At 44.0% G+C, this 19,008-nt stretch overlaps 1 protein-coding gene across 2 annotated transcripts in view; it reads right to left on the reverse strand.

Moving 5' to 3' along the window:
- Positions 1-19,008, reverse strand: part of acap1 (ArfGAP with coiled-coil, ankyrin repeat and PH domains 1) — a 34,400-nt gene that overhangs the window by 2,566 nt on the left and 12,826 nt on the right. For both annotated transcript variants that reach the window (XM_076289005.1, XM_076289004.1), the window contains 15 exons: positions 18,970-19,008; positions 16,548-16,622; positions 16,116-16,228; positions 14,615-14,666; positions 14,219-14,319; positions 12,852-12,963; positions 11,880-12,073; positions 11,056-11,125; positions 10,551-10,645; positions 4,223-4,419; positions 3,691-3,735; positions 3,097-3,275; positions 2,093-2,202; positions 1,675-1,785; positions 1,488-1,549 (listed from right to left, as the gene is read on the reverse strand). The exon at positions 18,970-19,008 is cut by the window's right edge and continues 57 nt beyond it. In XM_076289005.1, the coding sequence (XP_076145120.1) occupies positions 1,488-1,549; positions 1,675-1,785; positions 2,093-2,202; positions 3,097-3,275; positions 3,691-3,735; positions 4,223-4,419; positions 10,551-10,645; positions 11,056-11,125; positions 11,880-12,073; positions 12,852-12,963; positions 14,219-14,319; positions 14,615-14,666; positions 16,116-16,228; positions 16,548-16,622; positions 18,970-19,008 (1,555 nt within the window). The remainder of the gene's footprint in view (positions 1-1,487; positions 1,550-1,674; positions 1,786-2,092; positions 2,203-3,096; positions 3,276-3,690; positions 3,736-4,222; positions 4,420-10,550; positions 10,646-11,055; positions 11,126-11,879; positions 12,074-12,851; positions 12,964-14,218; positions 14,320-14,614; positions 14,667-16,115; positions 16,229-16,547; positions 16,623-18,969) is intronic.

Here is a 19,008-nt window from a genome sequence, read left to right on the forward strand (position 1 = left end):
GAGTGTGGTTAACATGGATCAGTCAAGCCCATTCATTGCACAAGGGTAGGCTACTTATGTCCAGAGTGTTACTGACAGCAGTCTTAGCCACTTGAAATACACCTTAGTAACATGGAGGGATAATGAGGGCGTGTTGGTTGAGATTTCACAGATCAGCACAATGCCATTTATCTGTGAGCTGCTACCACAGTCATGGACAGCATAAACTACAGTCATGGACTGCATAAACTACAGTCTAAGATACCGTATGCTGGCCCTGCAACTGCTCACTGCTTCAGATGAAAGTCATCAACTTCCACAATGAAATGCCACTTAATGTAGAGGATGAACAGAGGTTGGCCAGAGGGCCCTGATCTAAAATGTTTTGTCGGCGTAATCATTGTCTTCATAGAGCTGTTGAACTCCACCCGACACCACTGGGACCTTGGAGTACTCCTCAATCAACAGGTCAACCCAGCAGCAGGTCCCTGAGCCCTTCGGTGACGGACATAAAAGCCTCTTGTTCAGGGTCTGCCTCCCCACACTGGCTACAGACCCAGGCCATGTCACACTTGTTTTCTGGATAGCCGACTCGCTTTTTTAACACATTTGTACAAAGTTGTCTTTGTCCCGCAAAACAGGGACATTTGTATGCAATTGCCTAATAAATGGCAAAACAGTGGATGAAATGGGCTTAACGGAACAGGAACTAAACGCCTATCTGTAAAAGCCTAATTGCCCAGCGAGATGATTGGTCGAAAGGCAGACTAGCAACTGAAAGGCACCAGTGAGAATTCAGATGACTGATCAATTCTGATCACTGACTGCTGAATGTGGTTTCAGCACTCTGCATAGCTTAGACATACTGAGCATTCAATAAAGACAAATTTAAAACTACAGTAATGCGTCATGTGATAAGTCACTCAAACCCATTCAAACTTGAATCTGTTTGAGGTACTATCCTGTAACAGAAAGGGCCTAGTACTTAATATAATAAAACATATTCAAGGGAAATGTACATTTTTAAAATATACAAAAATCTATAAAAACTTTACAAACCCTTCACAGCAGTATGTAAAACATGCCATATCTTAGGCACTCTGGCAGTAATGGGGATGTCTACATTCAACTCATCTGACTTCTTGGCCAACATTGTTAGTGTTACATGAATATCTCCTAAAGCTGAATGGTTAACGTGCAGCAGACATCCCCTCCGACAGAATCTAACATACACACACACACACAAACATACACACACGCAAATCTCCAAAGTCAGGAGATTAGAGGACTTAGTGCCTTGGCCACAGAAAGTGCCCATGACTTGGTCAGCTTCATTATTGCGTCCAGTGTCCCTACTGTACATCCCCAGATCCAGCTCTATCCATTCTGAACTCCGTGGGCCCATTCACTGAGCTGGTTCCTCAGAGCCTGCAAGTTCTTTTTTGTCTGGCCAATCACAGAGCCCGCTCCACCCCCTTCACCCTCACAGCCCAGCCCCTCGGATTGACCTGATTGGCCAAACGCGCCATCCATCTCCCGCATTTCTTTGTTCATCTTGGCGATCCGCAGCCTGTTGAAAGAACAAATCAAAACACACCACTTTAGGAGTTCACCAATCAGAGGGGCAGATGAATACAGATATTCCACTGAAATTAGAGAGTAGATGGCATTTAGAATGCAGCATATCACACTCACAGGGTCACGATGTCAGCATTGGCACTCTCTACAGCGATGCTGATTGGGTCTTTGCCGCTCTTGTCTCTGGCGTTGTAGTCTGCTCCTCGCTTTAGGAAGAGACACACCAACCTATGGGACAGAGCAGTGTGTGATCAAGTTTCTGTGTGTGTCTTATATCTGCTTGTTTTGGTGTGTCTAAATCATGTTGGGTGACCAGCGCGTTTTGGGAAACTGCAAGTTGGCCTCATGAGTGTCTGCCCCCCTGTACGATACAATTTGATGTCCAGAGTCTGACATGGGCCTACTTGGTATTTCAGAAATTATTTGTTTTCCTGTAAGTGATTTCTCTGTCTGTTCTAGTGTTTATGTATATATTTGTGTCTGTGTCTGTGTGTGTGTGTGTGTGTGTGTGTGTGTGTGTGTGTGTGTTTCATACCCTGTGTGGCCCAGTATAGTAGCATGGTGGAGAGGTCCTCTTCCATTAACATCAACCTGGCTGACATTGGCCCCATTCTGGAGCAGAAACTCACATGCTGCCAAAGAATTCTGGGGGAAAAAACAACAACCAGACAAACAAATGACCCCATCTGCTCCCATGTATAACATACGCAACCAGTGCTGTCACTTACATAACCCCTTTTCTCCTTTTTGCTTCAACTCTCTAAGACTGCATACACAGCATGCATACTACTCCCTTGAGCACACTTGATCTGTAGCTTGGCCTAATTCAGGGCTAGTACACACTTCAGCGAGCCAGGACACTCTGCTTAGGAGGCCAAATGCACCCAGTGGGATGAAAGGGAGAGGCTTAGAGGTTTTTCGGAGAAGGCAGTATCTCTTTTACCTTGCTCTTCATCATTATAAAAGAGCATTCTTACGTTCTTCATATTTTTCTCCACATCTCTGTTGATGTCCTATTTTGTTTATATTTTCACCTTGGATGCTCTCTCTCCTTTTAGTTCAATGAATTAACTTTTTTTGGTCTGGTCTTGCCAAACTGTTTTTAAATGTCCAGTATTGCTGGAGAAGATCCTGTCTGTTGCTCAGTGATGTTTGTAACACAAACTGTTGCTAAGTATGCTGATTATGAAGTGGCTATGCAATACTACGCAAACATCTTAGAGAAGCTGTGGCTTCGCGTGGATTAGTGATGGGATTGATGACATCATCACTGACCCACTACAAGTGCATATGCTGTTACTCGCATAATGCTTTGGCATATTGACATAGATTAAGTTTATTTTTGGGACATTTTTGTCTATGCCATCATTAGTGATGCAAAGTGCTTCTGACATCAGGGTTTGACTTGAACATCGGAACAGGCAGGCTCAACTCAAAGTCCCTATTTGAGACTTTTACAGTGATTTTACTAGTTTAAAACCCTTTTGCTGACTTTGGTCATGTTTATTCGAAGGTTTCTGTAAGGCGTGTGTCTCTCACCGTTGTCGCTGCCTGGATAAGCGGCGTGCTGCTCTCCTCGGCCACGTTGATCCAGTTGACGTCGGCGCCATGGGCCAGCGCGTCGGCCATGACGGGGAAGTGTTGCATGGCGGCTGATTTGTAGAGCAGGGCACCGGGATGCAGGCCACTCAGGTCCTCCTCCTCCCCGTCCTCATAGTCTGCTCGAACACAGACACACACACGCGCAGACACGCACATCACACACACACACACACACACACATCACACACGCACACAAAACACACCGATGAATGTGTCCACCCTCCACACAACATAAACACACATATGCATATAAATGTGGGTACACGAGCATACACAGGCACACACCAAAATAGGGAACAGAAACACCAACACATGCCAAAAATATGAACACACAGACACACCCACACACACCCACCCAGGGTCTCAGAAGTGTATATGAATAAAAAAGTAAGATCTGTCACACTGAAAAAATCTGTGTGTGGGTGGATGAGTGTGTGTGTGTGTGTGTGTGTGTCAACTTGTAAATGCGTTTGTGTGTGTGTGTGTGTGTGTGTGTGTGTGTGTGTGTGTGTGTGTGTGTGTGTGTCTTACCCTTGTAAGAGGGGCTATTGTTCTTGAGGTCACTTGGGCTTATCCCTAAAGGAGAGAGGCACATGACATTCCTCTGGTTAGATTACGGCTCGATCCTAATGCCTTAACACAACAGCATTTACACACTCATGCACACCACTCCAACCCTCAAGTCCAGCTGAATGTGAACAGCCATTGTGTGTTTGTGGACTGATACAATTATATAATAAATTGGTATAAGGCCTGATTGTTGGAGAGAGAGATAGAGTGGGATTGTATCCCTTTCCCCTTTCTCGCTTTCTCTCTCTTTCCCTCCCTCGTTTTCTCTCTCTCTCTCTCTTAAAGTGTGTGCATGTGTACTGTAAATGTTTGTGAGAGAAAACCTGTGTGAGTGTGTGTCTGAAAGAGAGAGAGAGAGAGAGAGAGAGAGAAAAAAAAGAGAGAGATTGAGTCAGCATGTGTGTGTGAGAGAATTAATTACTTTTTTTTGTGTGTGAAAGGCCCTATCTTTAAATGTGTGTGTTTGTGTGTGTGTGTGTGTGTGTGTGTTTACCTGACAGGCGGGGCAGGGTGGCACGGTTGGGTTTGGGTTTGAGGGCGGGGCGGGTTCCTCCTTGTCGCTCCTGCACCGTGCTGCGGTTCCGTCGGGCACTGGAGCGCCTCAGAGGAGTCACACGGCCCGTCTCCGGAAGCTTCTGGATGAACTTTTTCTCCACATACTTGGAGCGGATCCACGACTCCTTATCCTGCCTGAGATGGACAGGGCACTTTGGTTACCACTTCAAAGCATTTAGAATCTTACTAACCTGCACATGATATAAATGAAATCATTTATTTTTGTTGTATACTTATATCTCCATTTTAAGTGCAGGATTTCCAAGTATAAATAGGAAAAGTCCTTGCAAACATCTCTATTAAAACTATTTTTTAATAGATTAATAAATTAATTTAATAGATTTATAAATTATCATGATGAAGCTAATGCTGACAATCAGAAATTCTTTAGAACTAATGACTTGACTTCATTTCTTAAATAACACTCAATGCAGAGCAACATAAAACATCCTGTGACAAATAAACAATTAAAAGGTGTTATGTGCATAAACTGAGCAAACAAACAGCAACATGATGATATGGAGACCCAGAGCATTACACTTGGTCTGATATGACCTACCAGGAGGCCACAAACAAACAGCAAAAAGTACCTGCGCACCATCACCTCAGCTATGGAAGCCGCGCAGAGGAAGTGAGGGGGAAGTGCAGAAATAGACCCGAGATGGTGAAATAGAAAGAAAGAAAAGAAAAGAAAAAAAGAGAGAGAAGGAGAAATGCAAGCGTTAGAAACGGACGTAAGACATGTGCGTCTGAGGCTGACTCAGGCGTGAGATGGTGCAGATGATAGCTCTGTGGAGAGGAGATTAGTGGGCCGACAGGAGACCGATGACGCGCCTCATATCAACACATCGACAGACAGCGGCCATTTTCCAAATGATCGGTCTTGCAGGCTGTTGATTTCTGGTCTGTCATTTGGTTTGTTGACTTGTGGTGTTGCGCAGTTGTACACTGAACTCAGTTCCCTCAGCAATGCCACTGCCAACACCATGGAATGGAAGTGCTTCTCTATTTTGTAACCATAACATAGGCCTACTGAATACTCTACATCCAGTGATATTTTCAGAAGTAGGAGGATCGCTATACCCCTTCATTTGATTTGATTATGGCAGGGCAAACCTGCTCACCTAACCATACCATAATCCCCATAATATATGGCTTTACTGTTTACATTGGGTCTCTCATTCATCAACACTGATCATGATGATGCCATGTTCCCTTAAGAACAGCAGGTGGAGACAAAGAGCAATAGCTGTGATGCCACCCACAGTTAGTGCTTTAACATACAAGGCCTGCACATCATACTAAAGCTAGTGGGAGATATCAAAACAAATCTCTCTAGTCCTACATGTTACACAATTACGTGCAGTCTGTTTTAACTGACACCGTGGCAGGCCAATCCCTGACCGCCCAATCCCCGAGTTTCGAAAAGGCTGAGGTTTTCTGAGAAACCTCAGGAGGGAATATCTTTGTAATGCTGCGTTGGTTGGTTGTTCAATGGGCCTTACAGAGGAGGGAATGTCTTTGTAATGCTGCGTTGGTTGTTCAACAGGCCTTACAGAGATCTTTGAGGGCCAAGTGTCCACATAAGGATATGCTTTGGAACGCACTGCAAACAAGCAAACAAAACTTGGGTCAGCTCAGCCATTATATCCTTTCTCAACTGGACAAACATGTCCTCCTCAAAGGTACCTTACCACTAACATGCGTCACACAAAAACACTATAATATCACTAAAAGACATTAATCACTTGTTTTAGCGTGCCTGATGTTGTGCTACAACACAATTTGTTAATTGAGATGCTTCTAAAAGAAAGCTGGATGTAAAAGGTTTGAGATAGAAATGACATTTCTAAATATACATCTGATTCACTGGCCTACAGCAGACCACGCTGAGACCTTCCAGGTGCTTCCACCGTGAGCTATGAATAGCTTACAGGTGCAGTCGGACCAGAGACGCCCGCACGCGGAGCAAATAGCATAAGACAGACTTCATATCAGCAAAACTCCCTTTTTTCTCTGTCAGTGCGCTGGAAAGCTCCTGGATCAGGTCCTGGATCAGTGTTTTTTGGGAGAGAGAGAGAGAGAGAGAGAGAGAGAGAGAGAGAGAGAGAGAGAGAGAGATTGGGAGTAGTACAGTATGTTGTGTTTGGAAAATAGGCTCCCACTGGATTTTCATGTGAAAATTGATTTTTTTGCATATTTCGCTAATATAGAGTCTAAGGAACAAGATTTTTTTTGTCTTCAAATTTTCACGATCCATCTTTAGTGTTTTTATCTGTATGTTTTAAAATAAGCGATTATATCTAGTCCAAAAAGGGATTTTCAATTTTTTGACAATTAATTCCACTTTTTGCACAAAAAACTAATGTAGAAAGGTTGTTGGTTCTAAAACAATATCCATCATTTTCAAACTTTCAGTGTCTGAAAAGTGTAAAAACACCTCCTCCCTTGTTGCCTATATCAAAAAAACGATTTCTTAATCTTTGCTTTTCTTAATCTTTGCTTTTCTTGATGCTTTCCTTGACCTGCCATGTCATTCTATTGTCTACCTTAAGATAAATCTGTCTTGGAAATAACCTATAATGGTACAGGCAACACAGCACACCACTAGGTGTCAGAATATAAGTTACAAACAAACAAACAAACAAACAAACAGACAAACAGACAAACAGACAAACAGACAAACCATGGATGGCCCTCTCACAGCCTGAACTAATACCAAAACAAAACAAATAACTCAAGGGAAAACATTGGTCAGACACAACACATTGCTCTCTTCAAAAGCAACGGGTTATCCACAGCCAACAGGCCGGGCGTGCCAGAGAAGCAATGGGGTAACAGCAACAACGCACCTCAACTTTTGGAAGCCTACCAAAACGCCAGCACAAAGGCAACAGCACACTCTACAGTCACCAGTCTTAGAATAAAGCCGTGTTCTTCCAGCAACAACAACCACAAGCACCCATGCGCCAAACAATTGAAATGACCGGCATTGTTCTCCCAGCTACGTATATAATCACCACCCATGGGTGGGCGTGTGCCCTGCGCGTTGCAGGTCAGCCTTTCCACATACACCCCTGGCTTTAAAGTTCACCGCCCCAGTAGCATACCTACCTACTGCCAAGACCTGAAGGGGATGGGGAGAATATTTACTTCTGCTACACTGGCAGAGTACTCATGTGAAACAGACTGTGGGAGGTGGAAGGGGTTTGAATGCTGTCCGGCAGTATTACAGTAGGAGTGGAACGTCGGAGGGATAAAACCGGATCAGGGTCCAGACCCAACTCCTCCAGGGGGCGCACCATTGGAAAATCTTCAGCTGCTGCTATGCTTGGGGCCAGCTCTGGTTCTTCCAAAGTGTCTGTGCTAAATGGTGCCGCTGCCGGGTGACTGGCGCTATTTGTGGGGGGTTGGACATCTGGTACGCCCTCCAATGAGCCTGGGACAGTTGGTCAAGGCTCAAGTTAACACTATCTTGGCCCTGGGAGGGCCAGTGCTAGTCCAGATGTGAGCTATGGCTACCCTCAGCTGGTCTCCAACTTCAGGGTTACCTGGGGGTATGGCCTTCAAATGAGCCTGAGACAGCTGATCATGGCTAGAGTTGACACCATCTTGGTCAATGTGATGCTAAGCACTAGTCCTGGTGTGGACTATGGCTACCCTCAACGGGTCTCCAACTGCAGGGTTACCTAGGCCTGGCTCCCTCCCAATAGCCCGATGAGCCTGTGGAGCAGCCAGTGCTGGTGGGCTCGATGAATCTTGACTGGTGGGAACAGGTTTAAGCTCGGAGCGATGCATGGTCTTAAGGGGGCCTCTTCCCCATACGGCCTGATCTTATAGTGTGTGCCAATTCCATTCAGACACTCCACAATTTCATACTTGGTGGATGCCCATGTATCCTGGATTTTGTGGCGACCGTGAAAATGGTTCTTGCAAAAGAGTGCCAGGTGGTAATATGGGTATGGTGTCAGGACCACCATGCCTATGATATGCCACAGCCTATGATATGCCGCAGCCTCTTCTAGGCGTCTCCTAGCACTAGCAAAGACAGAAGTCAGGTACTCTTGATGTTGCACCACCCAATCAGTCGGCGGACTGCCCCCTGTCCCCATAACTGTGGCTTCTGACCGAACATCAGTTTGTATGGGGAGTGCTGTGTGGACTGGTGCATGGTGGTATATAGGCGAACAGGAGCTGAGGGAGCAACTGGGGCCATTTACACTTCTTTTCAGGGGGTAAGGTCCTGAGCAAGTCATGAAGTGTCCTGTTGAAACGTTCACATTGACCGTTCCCCTCTAGATGATAAGCGGTTGTTCTACTCTTTGTTATGCCGTAGATGTCACACAGCTTCAACAGCTCCCCCTGAAATCTGTGCTACTGATCGGAGTGGATTCTCCTTGGCACGCCATACACATAGAACCATCTCTCAGTTAGAATCTCAGCTACGGTGAAAGCTCTATGATCAGGGTTCGGAAAGGCCTGGGTAAACTTTGAGAAAACATCTGTGACTACCAGAACAGTCCTGTGTTAGCCCAATCCAAGAGAGTAAAGTCAATGGCTATTATCTCCAAAGGCTTAGTGGCTAAGAGATTTCTCAAGAAAGTTCTGGCTTGGGTTGTCTTGCTTTAGCAACCACACAGTGCTCACACTCAGAACATCACTTTTGCACCTCATGTCACATCTAGGGCCAGTAGCACCTCTGGCATATCAGATCTGTGGTCCTGTCCACCCCCTGCTGGCCATGGTTGTTGTGTAGGCTAGTGAGCACTTCGATTCACAACACCTTGGGCAGTAAAAGCTGCAGCACTGGATCCCTGGAAGGAGGAGCCTGGATCGCTCGGTACAAGGTCCCATCCACTTCATGTATCCGGGACCACTGCTTTATCAGCTGCTGGACTTCCCTTGGTTCACCCCTCCTGTCTTTTACGGGTAGGTGGTCGTCCCTGTCGCCAAAACCACAGAAATCTGGAAATACAGGAATCAGTCCCTTGCAGGACTTTCAGGTCTCTTTTGGTTCGACCAGGGATAGTGTCCACCATACAAGATTCTGCCACCCAAGAATCTTTCCGTGATTGCCCACTTGACTGCAAGGAGATCGAGTTTCATAGCACTATAATTTGACATGTTCCTCTCACTTGCCCGCAAGCCCCGACTAGCAAAGGCTATTGGTCGCCGTAACCCATCCTTCTCTTGTGACAGAACTGCCCCCAATCCTGCATGGCTTGCATCCATCTCTAAGATAAAGGGACGACTGAATTCGGCATAACCGAGGACTGGCGCTTGAACAAGCGTTCTTTTAAGGCTCTGAATCCAGAAAAAGTCAAACCTGAACCTGACTACATCCCATGTTAACTATCCAATATTCAGATGTCTGTAATTGAAATGTATGCAAATTAGTGCATAATTAATGAGATATTGTTATATTACATCCATAAACATATATTCAGAAAACTTGTAACCTTTTCACCCGTTCTATGTTGCACATGCTAATTAACAGGTTTAAAACTAAAAAATCAGCTAAGTAAATATGATATTCAGAATCAGCACCCAAAAATTAGGCAAAATACCCTCTTTACCAGCATTTTCTCACATTTGACCCCCAAGTGATAGTAGTCCCAGTCTTAATTATGCATTATATAAATGATGATGCCATCTAAGTGTGAAAATGGGTCGTGAAAATTTGAAGACAAAAAAAAATCTTGTTCCTTAGACTCTATACTAGCAAAATATGCAAAAATTTCACAAGAAAATCCAGCGGGATTACACAAGACACCGTACTAGAGAGAGAGAGAGAGATAGAGAGAGAGAGAGATAAATGGGAGGGAGGGATAAGAAAGGGAGAAAGCAGACATTGAAAGAAAGGGAGACAAAGTGAATAGTAAAGCTGCACTAGTCTGACAGTTCCTGGATCAGCCGTTTTAGAGAGCAGTGGTGAAATCGAGAGAGAGAGGGAAACAGAGAGAGAGAGAGAGAAAGAAAGAAGAGACAGAAACAGAGAGAGAGTTAAGGACAGAGAGAGAAAGGAGCATACAGTATTACATGTACAGAGGAACAGAGAGAGAGAGAGAAAGCGAGAGAGGAAGGGAGAGAAAAAGAGAGGGAGAGAAAGGTAGAGTTAAGGACACAGAGAGTTAGGGACACAGAGAGAAAGGAGCATTACACGTACAGTGGAACAGAGAGAAAGAGGGAGCGGATTTAAAGAACCATGCATTATCCACATGGCCTCCGACGGGAGAGAGGGAGTGGAGGCTGTAAAAGGCTCTTACCGAGGGCTCGATGGGTGAGGCTTCTTTATGGTGATCTCATCAATGCGCGCCTCATAAATTCGGTTGATGGCACTATTACCCAACTCACACATCAGCTGAGAGATAAAGAGAGCAGGATGGAGGGAGGGATGGAGAAAGAGAAAGAGAGAGAGAGAAAGAAAGAGAGAGAGAATGATAGATAATTACTTATGTGTTGCAGACACATGACATGACTGTTGATGTTGAAAGAGCCAGACATGATCCCTCACTCGTGCACACACCACCCCGCCCATGAGATAATCTAAATCTGCAAATCTAAGGTGCGTTTACACATTCTCATCCCACATAGTGTGTGTGTGTGTGTCATATCCTATGTGGCTCAGTATAGTGGCACGGTGGAGAAGATACAAATAAAAACATTCAAATGTATGTATCTGTGTGTGTGTGTGTGTGTGTGTGTGTGTGTGTGTTAGAAAAACATAGAGTGAGCAAGTGAAAGAGAGAAAGCGAAAGAGAGATATCTTACCCTTATGAGCTCAGGCTCCCATGAGTCCAGTGTAAGTGAACGTACTTTTGAGAAGTGAACTCCTAGACTCCTGGTATAAGCACACAGACAGACACACAGAAACAGAAGTAAATAGGGATGTACGGTTTATAGCAGGAATCAAGATATAAAAACAAATAAATTGGCCTACTCTGTGATGTAATGATTGTTTGCGCGTTGTGTTATAGAATGCATGGTTAAGTGTGCACTTGGATTGGTGAAGATGATGAGGCAACCTTCTAATTAAAGGCTTCTGTATGTGTGGAAAGGTATGTGCAGTGCATATGAGACGGCATGAATGCGTTTGTGCTTGATAAGACCATTACCCCCCCTTAAAAACACACTACCATAATTACCGGTACTACTTTTAATTTATTCTTTAAAGTTGAGCTGGCTCTTGAGCACAAGAATTTCATTACTTATAATTCCTTTTATGAGTACATGACAATAAACTACTTGAACTTGAACTTGATAAAGGGATGTGTAATGGAGTGTGCCTTAGAGACAGTATGTGTGTTAAGCTGATTAACAACATATTGAGCAATGTCCCTGAGTATTGTTGTTGGAGTTCCCAATTGATACTAGGCAACTATCTCCAATCATCAGTAGGCAAATTATCATGACATGGAATTGGTTATGTGGTTACCCAGCAATACTGCTCCGAACACTGTCCCATGTATCATTACTCTAGTCTAAGAGATGTATATATGTGTACATGTGTGTGTGTGTGTGTGGTGTGTGTGGTGTGTGTGGTGTGTGTGTGTGTGTGTGTGTGTGTGTGTGTGTGTGTGTGTGTGTGTGTGTACCTGTGTATGCCAGAGCAGACGATGCAGAGTGTGATGCCCAGGTTGATGGATGCCCAATCAGGACCCGGCTCTCCGCAGTCGCAGCAGTGTCCGTTACCCGGAATGGCCTGCACCTCCTCCAGCGCCTTGCAACTCGAACTCTCTGACTCCTGCCCTACCCCACTGCCCGCTGACACGGAGCTGCAACGATCCCTCTGAACACACACACACACACACACACACACGCACACATATGCAAAGTTTAGGTTAACTGTTCAGTGACAACCTTTGCTATTGAAACTTAGGGTGACCACAACCTATTTAGCTTCTTAAGCAACACACACACACACACACGCTTACCTACACACACACACACACAAGCATGCACACACACATAAGCATGTGCACACACACAAGCATGTGTGCACACACACACACACACACACACATACATACACACAAGCATGCACGCTTACACACACACTCATGCACACACTCATGCACACACACACACACACACACACACACACACACACTCGCACACACTCATGCACACACTCATGCACACACTCATGCACACACTCATGCACACACTCATGCACACACACACACACACGCACACTCACGCACACTCACACACACACACTCACACTCATTTACGCGCACACACACACACACACACACACTCACGCACACAGTCACACGCACACACTCACAAACACACTCACTTACGCACACACACGCACACACACACACACATGTAAACACCCACACATTAAGGAATTCAAATTTACTGAGAGGATACATTAAGGGATAGAAATTCTCCCATGAATTGTCACACATACACAGAGAATTAATGTGTGTGTCTGTGTGTGCGTGTGTATGAGAATTATGTGTGTGTCTGTGTGTGTGTGTGTGTGTGTGTGTGTGTGTGTGTTTGTGTGTGTGTATGAGAATTATGTGTGTGAAAGAGTGTGAGAGAGGGATGCTCACTGGGTTCAGGGTGTCCTCTCGACGGTCCTGGAAGGCTGAGGCAATGCTGTTCTGCACAGCAGTGATCCAGCCCTGCTGCTGTTTCTCAGAGTCTGCCTGCAGTAGACAGGTCCTACACACACACACACACACACACACACACACACACACACACACAACACACAGACAAAGTTAAGGTAAACTGTGCAGTGACAACCTTTGCTATTGAAACTTAGGGTGACCACAACCTATTTAGCTTCTTAACTGCCAACTTCCTAGCTGCCAATGCCCAAACAAGGTCTTTAAGCAAGTGTACATGTGATCATGACTGCATATGTGAACATACCCACACACTCACACTTGCATTCTGCTTACAAGCATTTCTGTTCATAACCACCTATACTTGGTCCTGTCGTTGATTCCATTTCACACCAGTTAGACAATAAAGACACAGCAGACCACAGACCTTTTCAAATATACATAAAGATAGATTTGACCAAAGTCTGTGTACGTTTGGTTGATATGATGTAGCAGAGGAGTCCACCTGCCCAATGTCTGCACAGTTTAACTGACAGTTTCATGGCCATCACCACAGTATTACTATCAACTTTTGGATAAAATCCAGGCTTTTGGAAAAGCTCTGTTACAGTAATTTCCTGTGCTTTAGCCACATTGTGTATAAACCGCAAGACAGTGTTTTATGCAAGTAAAAAAAAACAAAAAACATAAATACCATATTAACTGCCCCCGTGTATGAACCTCATAGCTGAAGAAATTTGGCAAAATCAATGTATAAACTGCGACTAATAGTTGGGAAATTCTGGTATGCTGCATTTATATGTTAAATGGTAAATGGACTGTGTTTATATAGCGCTTTAATCGACTCCTCTGAGCACCCAGCGCATTTACAATGGCATGCCTCACATTCACCCATTCACACACGCTGATGGCGGAGGCTGCCATGCAAGGCGTCCACCTGCTCATTGGGAGCACTGGGGTTAAGTGTCTTGCTCAAGGACACTTCCACAGGGTCAGGAGGAGTTGGGCTCAAACCGGCAACCTTCCAGTTACTGGACGACTCCTCTACCTCCCGAGCCACTGCCGCCCATATGAACCAAATTGCTGCTATTGACACATTCGCAACAGTACTAGCGGTTCATGTGTCAGATGGGTGAAAGAATGTGGGACAAAGGGTCACTATGTACAATAGTCAAACCTCACACACACACACACACACACACACACACACACACACACACACACACACACACACACACACACACACACACACACACACACACACACACACACACACACACACACACACACACACACACACACACACACACACACACACACACAATTGTTGTCTTTGAGTTTGGACTCACTTTGAGGGAGAGACAACTTCAAAGCAGAACCTCCTCTCCTGATCCACACCTAACTTCACTGTGCACAACCGCAAGTCCTCCACTACGATTGTGGGCTGCTCCTGAGAGGAAAAAAGAATATTCTACGTTCACATTGCGGTACGAGTAATATGTGTGTATAAGTATATTTTCCTTCAACGTTACATTCTATATGTCTGTAAGTATTATGAAAGAGAGAGAGAGGAGATGAACTAGAGACAAGACAGAAGTATAGATCATCAACAGGGTTGAATAACCAAACCTGACTGTCAGTGAAATCAACCAGCCATAGAGAGAGGATGAACCAGTCAATGTGTGTGTACATATTTTATGATCTGTCTAAATCTAAAAGCATTGCATTTGCGTTAACAAGCTCACCTTGAACTTCTTTTGGTACACCAGCTGATTCTTCTGTATTGAGAACCAGCGCCTAGAGACAGAGAGAAAGAGAGAGAGATGAAAAGAGAGAGAGATGGAGAGAGAAAGAGAGAGAGATTAATAATGCAACCCTATCTAGTCATTGTGATTCCACTCAGCCTCTCTATGCCCAGCAGATCTCATCAGACGTCAGTAATACATGCAGCAGATACAGGAAGACCAAAACAGCCACAGAAAACACCCAATGACTGCTAGATTAACAGAGACTAATAAATAAATTAATTAGGGATGCACAATATATCGGCGGCCGATATATTATTGGCCGATAATTGAAGAAATTAAAATATTATTATCGGTCCGATAACAGAATTCTGGCCGATAATTTGCGCCGATATTTTTTAAAGTCCTAATTTAGGCCTACGTAAGGTCCGTCTGGCTACACTGAGCTACTTGAGCTTGGTTGGCTATACTTTTTCCTCAATATAATGTCAGCAGTGTGAATGTATTTCACCACTCTAACAAAATCTGTGGATATGCGTTCATTTGGGAATCTGTGCATCTCAAAATCCTCTCGTGAATGATCCGCCATTTAACCTTACCAGAGCGGAGCTCAGCCCTATCTAGAGTCGTCTTGTGCTGATGTGTTTGCACTTTACCGAGCTGGTCGGGAAAACAAATAAACAAACTCGTTAGTGGGACGAGTACATAAGTAGGCCTAGTTCTAAGTTGTGTTTTAGTATTATATTTGCATTACTTTAGCTTGGGTTTTGTATTATTACCTAGAAATATGCTAACCATTCCTGCTTCAGTTCCAGACAGGTCAGCATAATAAGTTATTAAAACCTTCGGGGCTAACCCCTTTCATTTCTGCTGCAGCAGGTTGTGCGCAACAGAGTAGACGGACATAAGATACAGTCTGAGGAGTTGCAGCTTTATTCAGTTACGCAGTTGAAACTAAACCTAAGTTTCCCTCACAAAGCTATACTGTAGCTTATTCCCAGCTGAGCCGTTTATGAGTGTTTAGTCCTAAATGAAAACGATTAATACTCTCTAGCCACTCACTCGCAATTCACTGACGTCAGGTTCACTTAAAGGAGCCACACATATTGTAGAGCTAGGCTACTGTTATGTTGACTGCTGTACTATTGAGGACTATTATGAGTTCTGTCCATCATTTGGTGGTAGGTAAAATTACTGCAATACAATTATGCTTATTAAATGCTTTCCCAAAATCACTTTTCACAATTTTTTTCAAGAGTAATATTATCGGTTATCGTATCGGTATCGGCCACAACAAACCAATAAATATCGGTTATCGTTATCGGCCCTAAAATTCCATATTGGTGCATCTCTACAATTAATTAATTAGTCGATTAGATTGACAGATATGGCAAATGGTTCATAGATAAGATTGACTCTTTTGTTTGTTTGCTGACCGATAGATCATTGGTTGATTGACTGACTTGATTGACTCCTTCCAATCCACCGTGTCTGATCTCACCTGCTCCATGTCTTGAAGGCGTTGCTGGCTCTCTTGTAGAGGTAGCCCTCCATGACGATCCCCGTGGCGGCGTCTGCACAGTAGTCCATGATCGAGTCGTCATGAGACATGTCCTAATGATGTCAGCACACAGGGAGATCCCGATGATGGGTTAACGTGGAAACCAGGAACAGAGGAGGACAAAATTAAATCTATGACAAATCACCGTCATCAGTCACTGACATGGGATATGAACAGACCCAACTAATCATCATCCACAGGTCTACTAGGACTTTAGTGGCTATCAATTTTAATGGACATATATTGAGCACTGGGGCTGGTCTACAGTCTACAGTTTTAGAAACTTATTTTGAGGTGCAGCAATCTCTCTCTCTCTCTCTCTGTGTGTGTGTCTGTGTGTGTGTGTGTGTGTGTGTGTGTGTGTGTATTCACCTTCTTCTTTATGGCTGCGTGCTTCTGCTCCATGTCCCTCTTCTCCCGTGCTGCATTAAGGACCAGCTGGGTTTGCTAGATAAACAGAAAGAAAGAAACAAAAGAAAGAAGGAAAAAAAGGAAGAAAGATAAATAAGAACATGTGGGATTAATGCCAGGCAGGGTAACACAGAGATGAATAGATATAATTGCATATAAAAGACAGATTGATAGATAGACAGATACAAAAGCACAAAAAGAAAACAGCGAGAGAGAATTGATGGGAGCTGGTAAAACATGGTGCATTAAAAAGGTCACTGACATCTACTCAGCGCTTTCGTGATAAACTCAGACCACTGATGACAAATGGACAGGCTGAGACAGAAGCCAGGAAGAAAGCAAGAGAATAAAAAGGAAAATGGAAACAGGGATTTGGCACAAATCCTTGTTGGGGTCAGTGGACATAACTAGGAGGCTTCCGTAAGAGAAACAGGAAGCAGGAAGTGTTGGAACTCTTCCCATTTCCTGTGCTGAATCCAGGTCAGGGCAGAGATTCAAATTATCTTTCTCTCTGCCACTTTCATTCATCACTCTCTCTTTCTCCTTCTCTCACTCTCTCTCTCAACTGCTCAGCTTCCAGCGACATAAAACAGTGCTCAAAATGTTCAACTTGCTTTGACTCACATTTGCTATTTTATCTTGTGCCATTTCCTGCAGTGACAGGAAGTGTGTTGCGCTTGTGGCCAACAGAAGGTGAGTGTGCTTCCGCTCGCTCAACTGCATTCAAACATCTCGCCAAAAATGCTTAGTAACCTCAACAAAAAAAAAAGCTTTTTGCATGGATCTTTCCCTACAAAAAATATCTGAATGTCTTTTTAACCTTGATGTTTGCCAAATAAAGGCAGCTCTTGGGTGTTTGCAAAATAACGTTCAATTATATTTATGACTTCCCTCTGTTTTTTCTGTGAAGATTGGACACCAGAGAGCTGTAGTCAAATACATTTTTTGTTGCAGAAAGTTGCTAACGGAGGGAAATGACCTGGATGTCTGGAAGTGGCAGCTTTGAGGCTTCGATGTTTCTTGTCCTAGCATCAGAAGTGGTGAGGCTCATGATATTACATAATAGTTTCCATCAAGGTCAAAGAAAAGAGTTTAATAGAGTATCTCCTCCCCAGAACACAATACTACCAACAGAAATGAATCAACCAATCAGATACATCAAAAGACTTTGAGATAATATCAATCAAATGATAACTTATGACAAATCAGTTAAAAATGGCTAAATGCTATTAAACTATTTAAAGTTGACAATACAGCACAATTCCTCGCTCAATTTTCAATTCCACACATTTATTAATGGCTCCACTGGAATGACTTAAGCAGTGAAGAACTCAGCAGATGTTTGCATGAAGCATCTAGAATCCTGCTCTGTGTAAGTTACATGATAATTCCCAAAATACACATCGAACCTACAAGTATAATTCTGTCACTTTTTCCCCTCCGTGCTGCCTAAATAATGAACTGCACAAAGGACTACCCATTTGTTCTATACATTTCACTGGTAACTTCCCAACCCAATGCAGAAGCAAATACAAAAAACAGACACTGTAGGCCAAATTGCTCTTGCTTACAAAATTAGTCCTCTTTTCTAAGCACCACTACACTATATGCAGGTAACTCGCTCCAACAGTTTCAATCAATGTTAACATTTTCTAGTCTTCTGTATACCTTGCTAGGCACAGTTCACGTTGTGAAGGTTGATTTCTGGAAGAGTGTGTATTCAGTGCTATCTGTTATTGCGTGAGGACATCAGGTGCCTGTTGTAGGAATGGCGTTAGCTATCAAGCTAACATTCCCTATGGTTTACATTAATGGGTGCTGCATTGTAACAGACCAGACACAATGGAGACCTACTTGGTCTGTGTTGATTTTAGATGCCCTTCGCTTTGACTAGGGGAATATGTTGCCTTCCCCCAATTATATTTGCCAGCTCTAATCATGGTTCAGATGCCAACTCAAACAAACAAACGCACGCGCACACACACACACACACACACACACACACACACACACAGTTGTTATGGCAGTTGGTGTGTGTCATGTGAAACATTTCCTGTTATTGCCCTGTTGGCAGCTTCCTGTAATGATGACTGTCACACTGGCACTGCAATCCCATGATGCAACAGTGCCACGCTCATCTGACTTTTTCCCCAGTGTCTTTCTCCACTGTCCCCAAATCAAATCTCCAGTTTCCCTCTCTATTCTACCACCTCCCCTCTTTAAATATTAACTTCTGGTTTCCGTCTCACGTTCGGTAGTCTCTCTCTCTCTGCGGTCCCTCTCTGATATCTCCCTCTCATTGTTCCCTTTCTTTTTTGCCCGTCATCCATCTTTTCTTGTCTCGCTCTCATCCCGTTCTTTATCTCCCCCCGTGCCGCCTCACCTCATCACTCAGGGTCTTCCGGTATGTCTCCAGCTCCTT

The sequence above is a fragment of the Alosa pseudoharengus genome, unplaced genomic scaffold (assembly GCF_046254945.1).
Source record: "Alosa pseudoharengus isolate Yale_2024_CS ecotype anadromous, Long Island Sound unplaced genomic scaffold, YU_APseudo_1.1 YU_APseudo_1.1_scf_17, whole genome shotgun sequence".
Lineage (NCBI taxonomy): Eukaryota > Metazoa > Chordata > Actinopteri > Clupeiformes > Clupeidae > Alosa > Alosa pseudoharengus.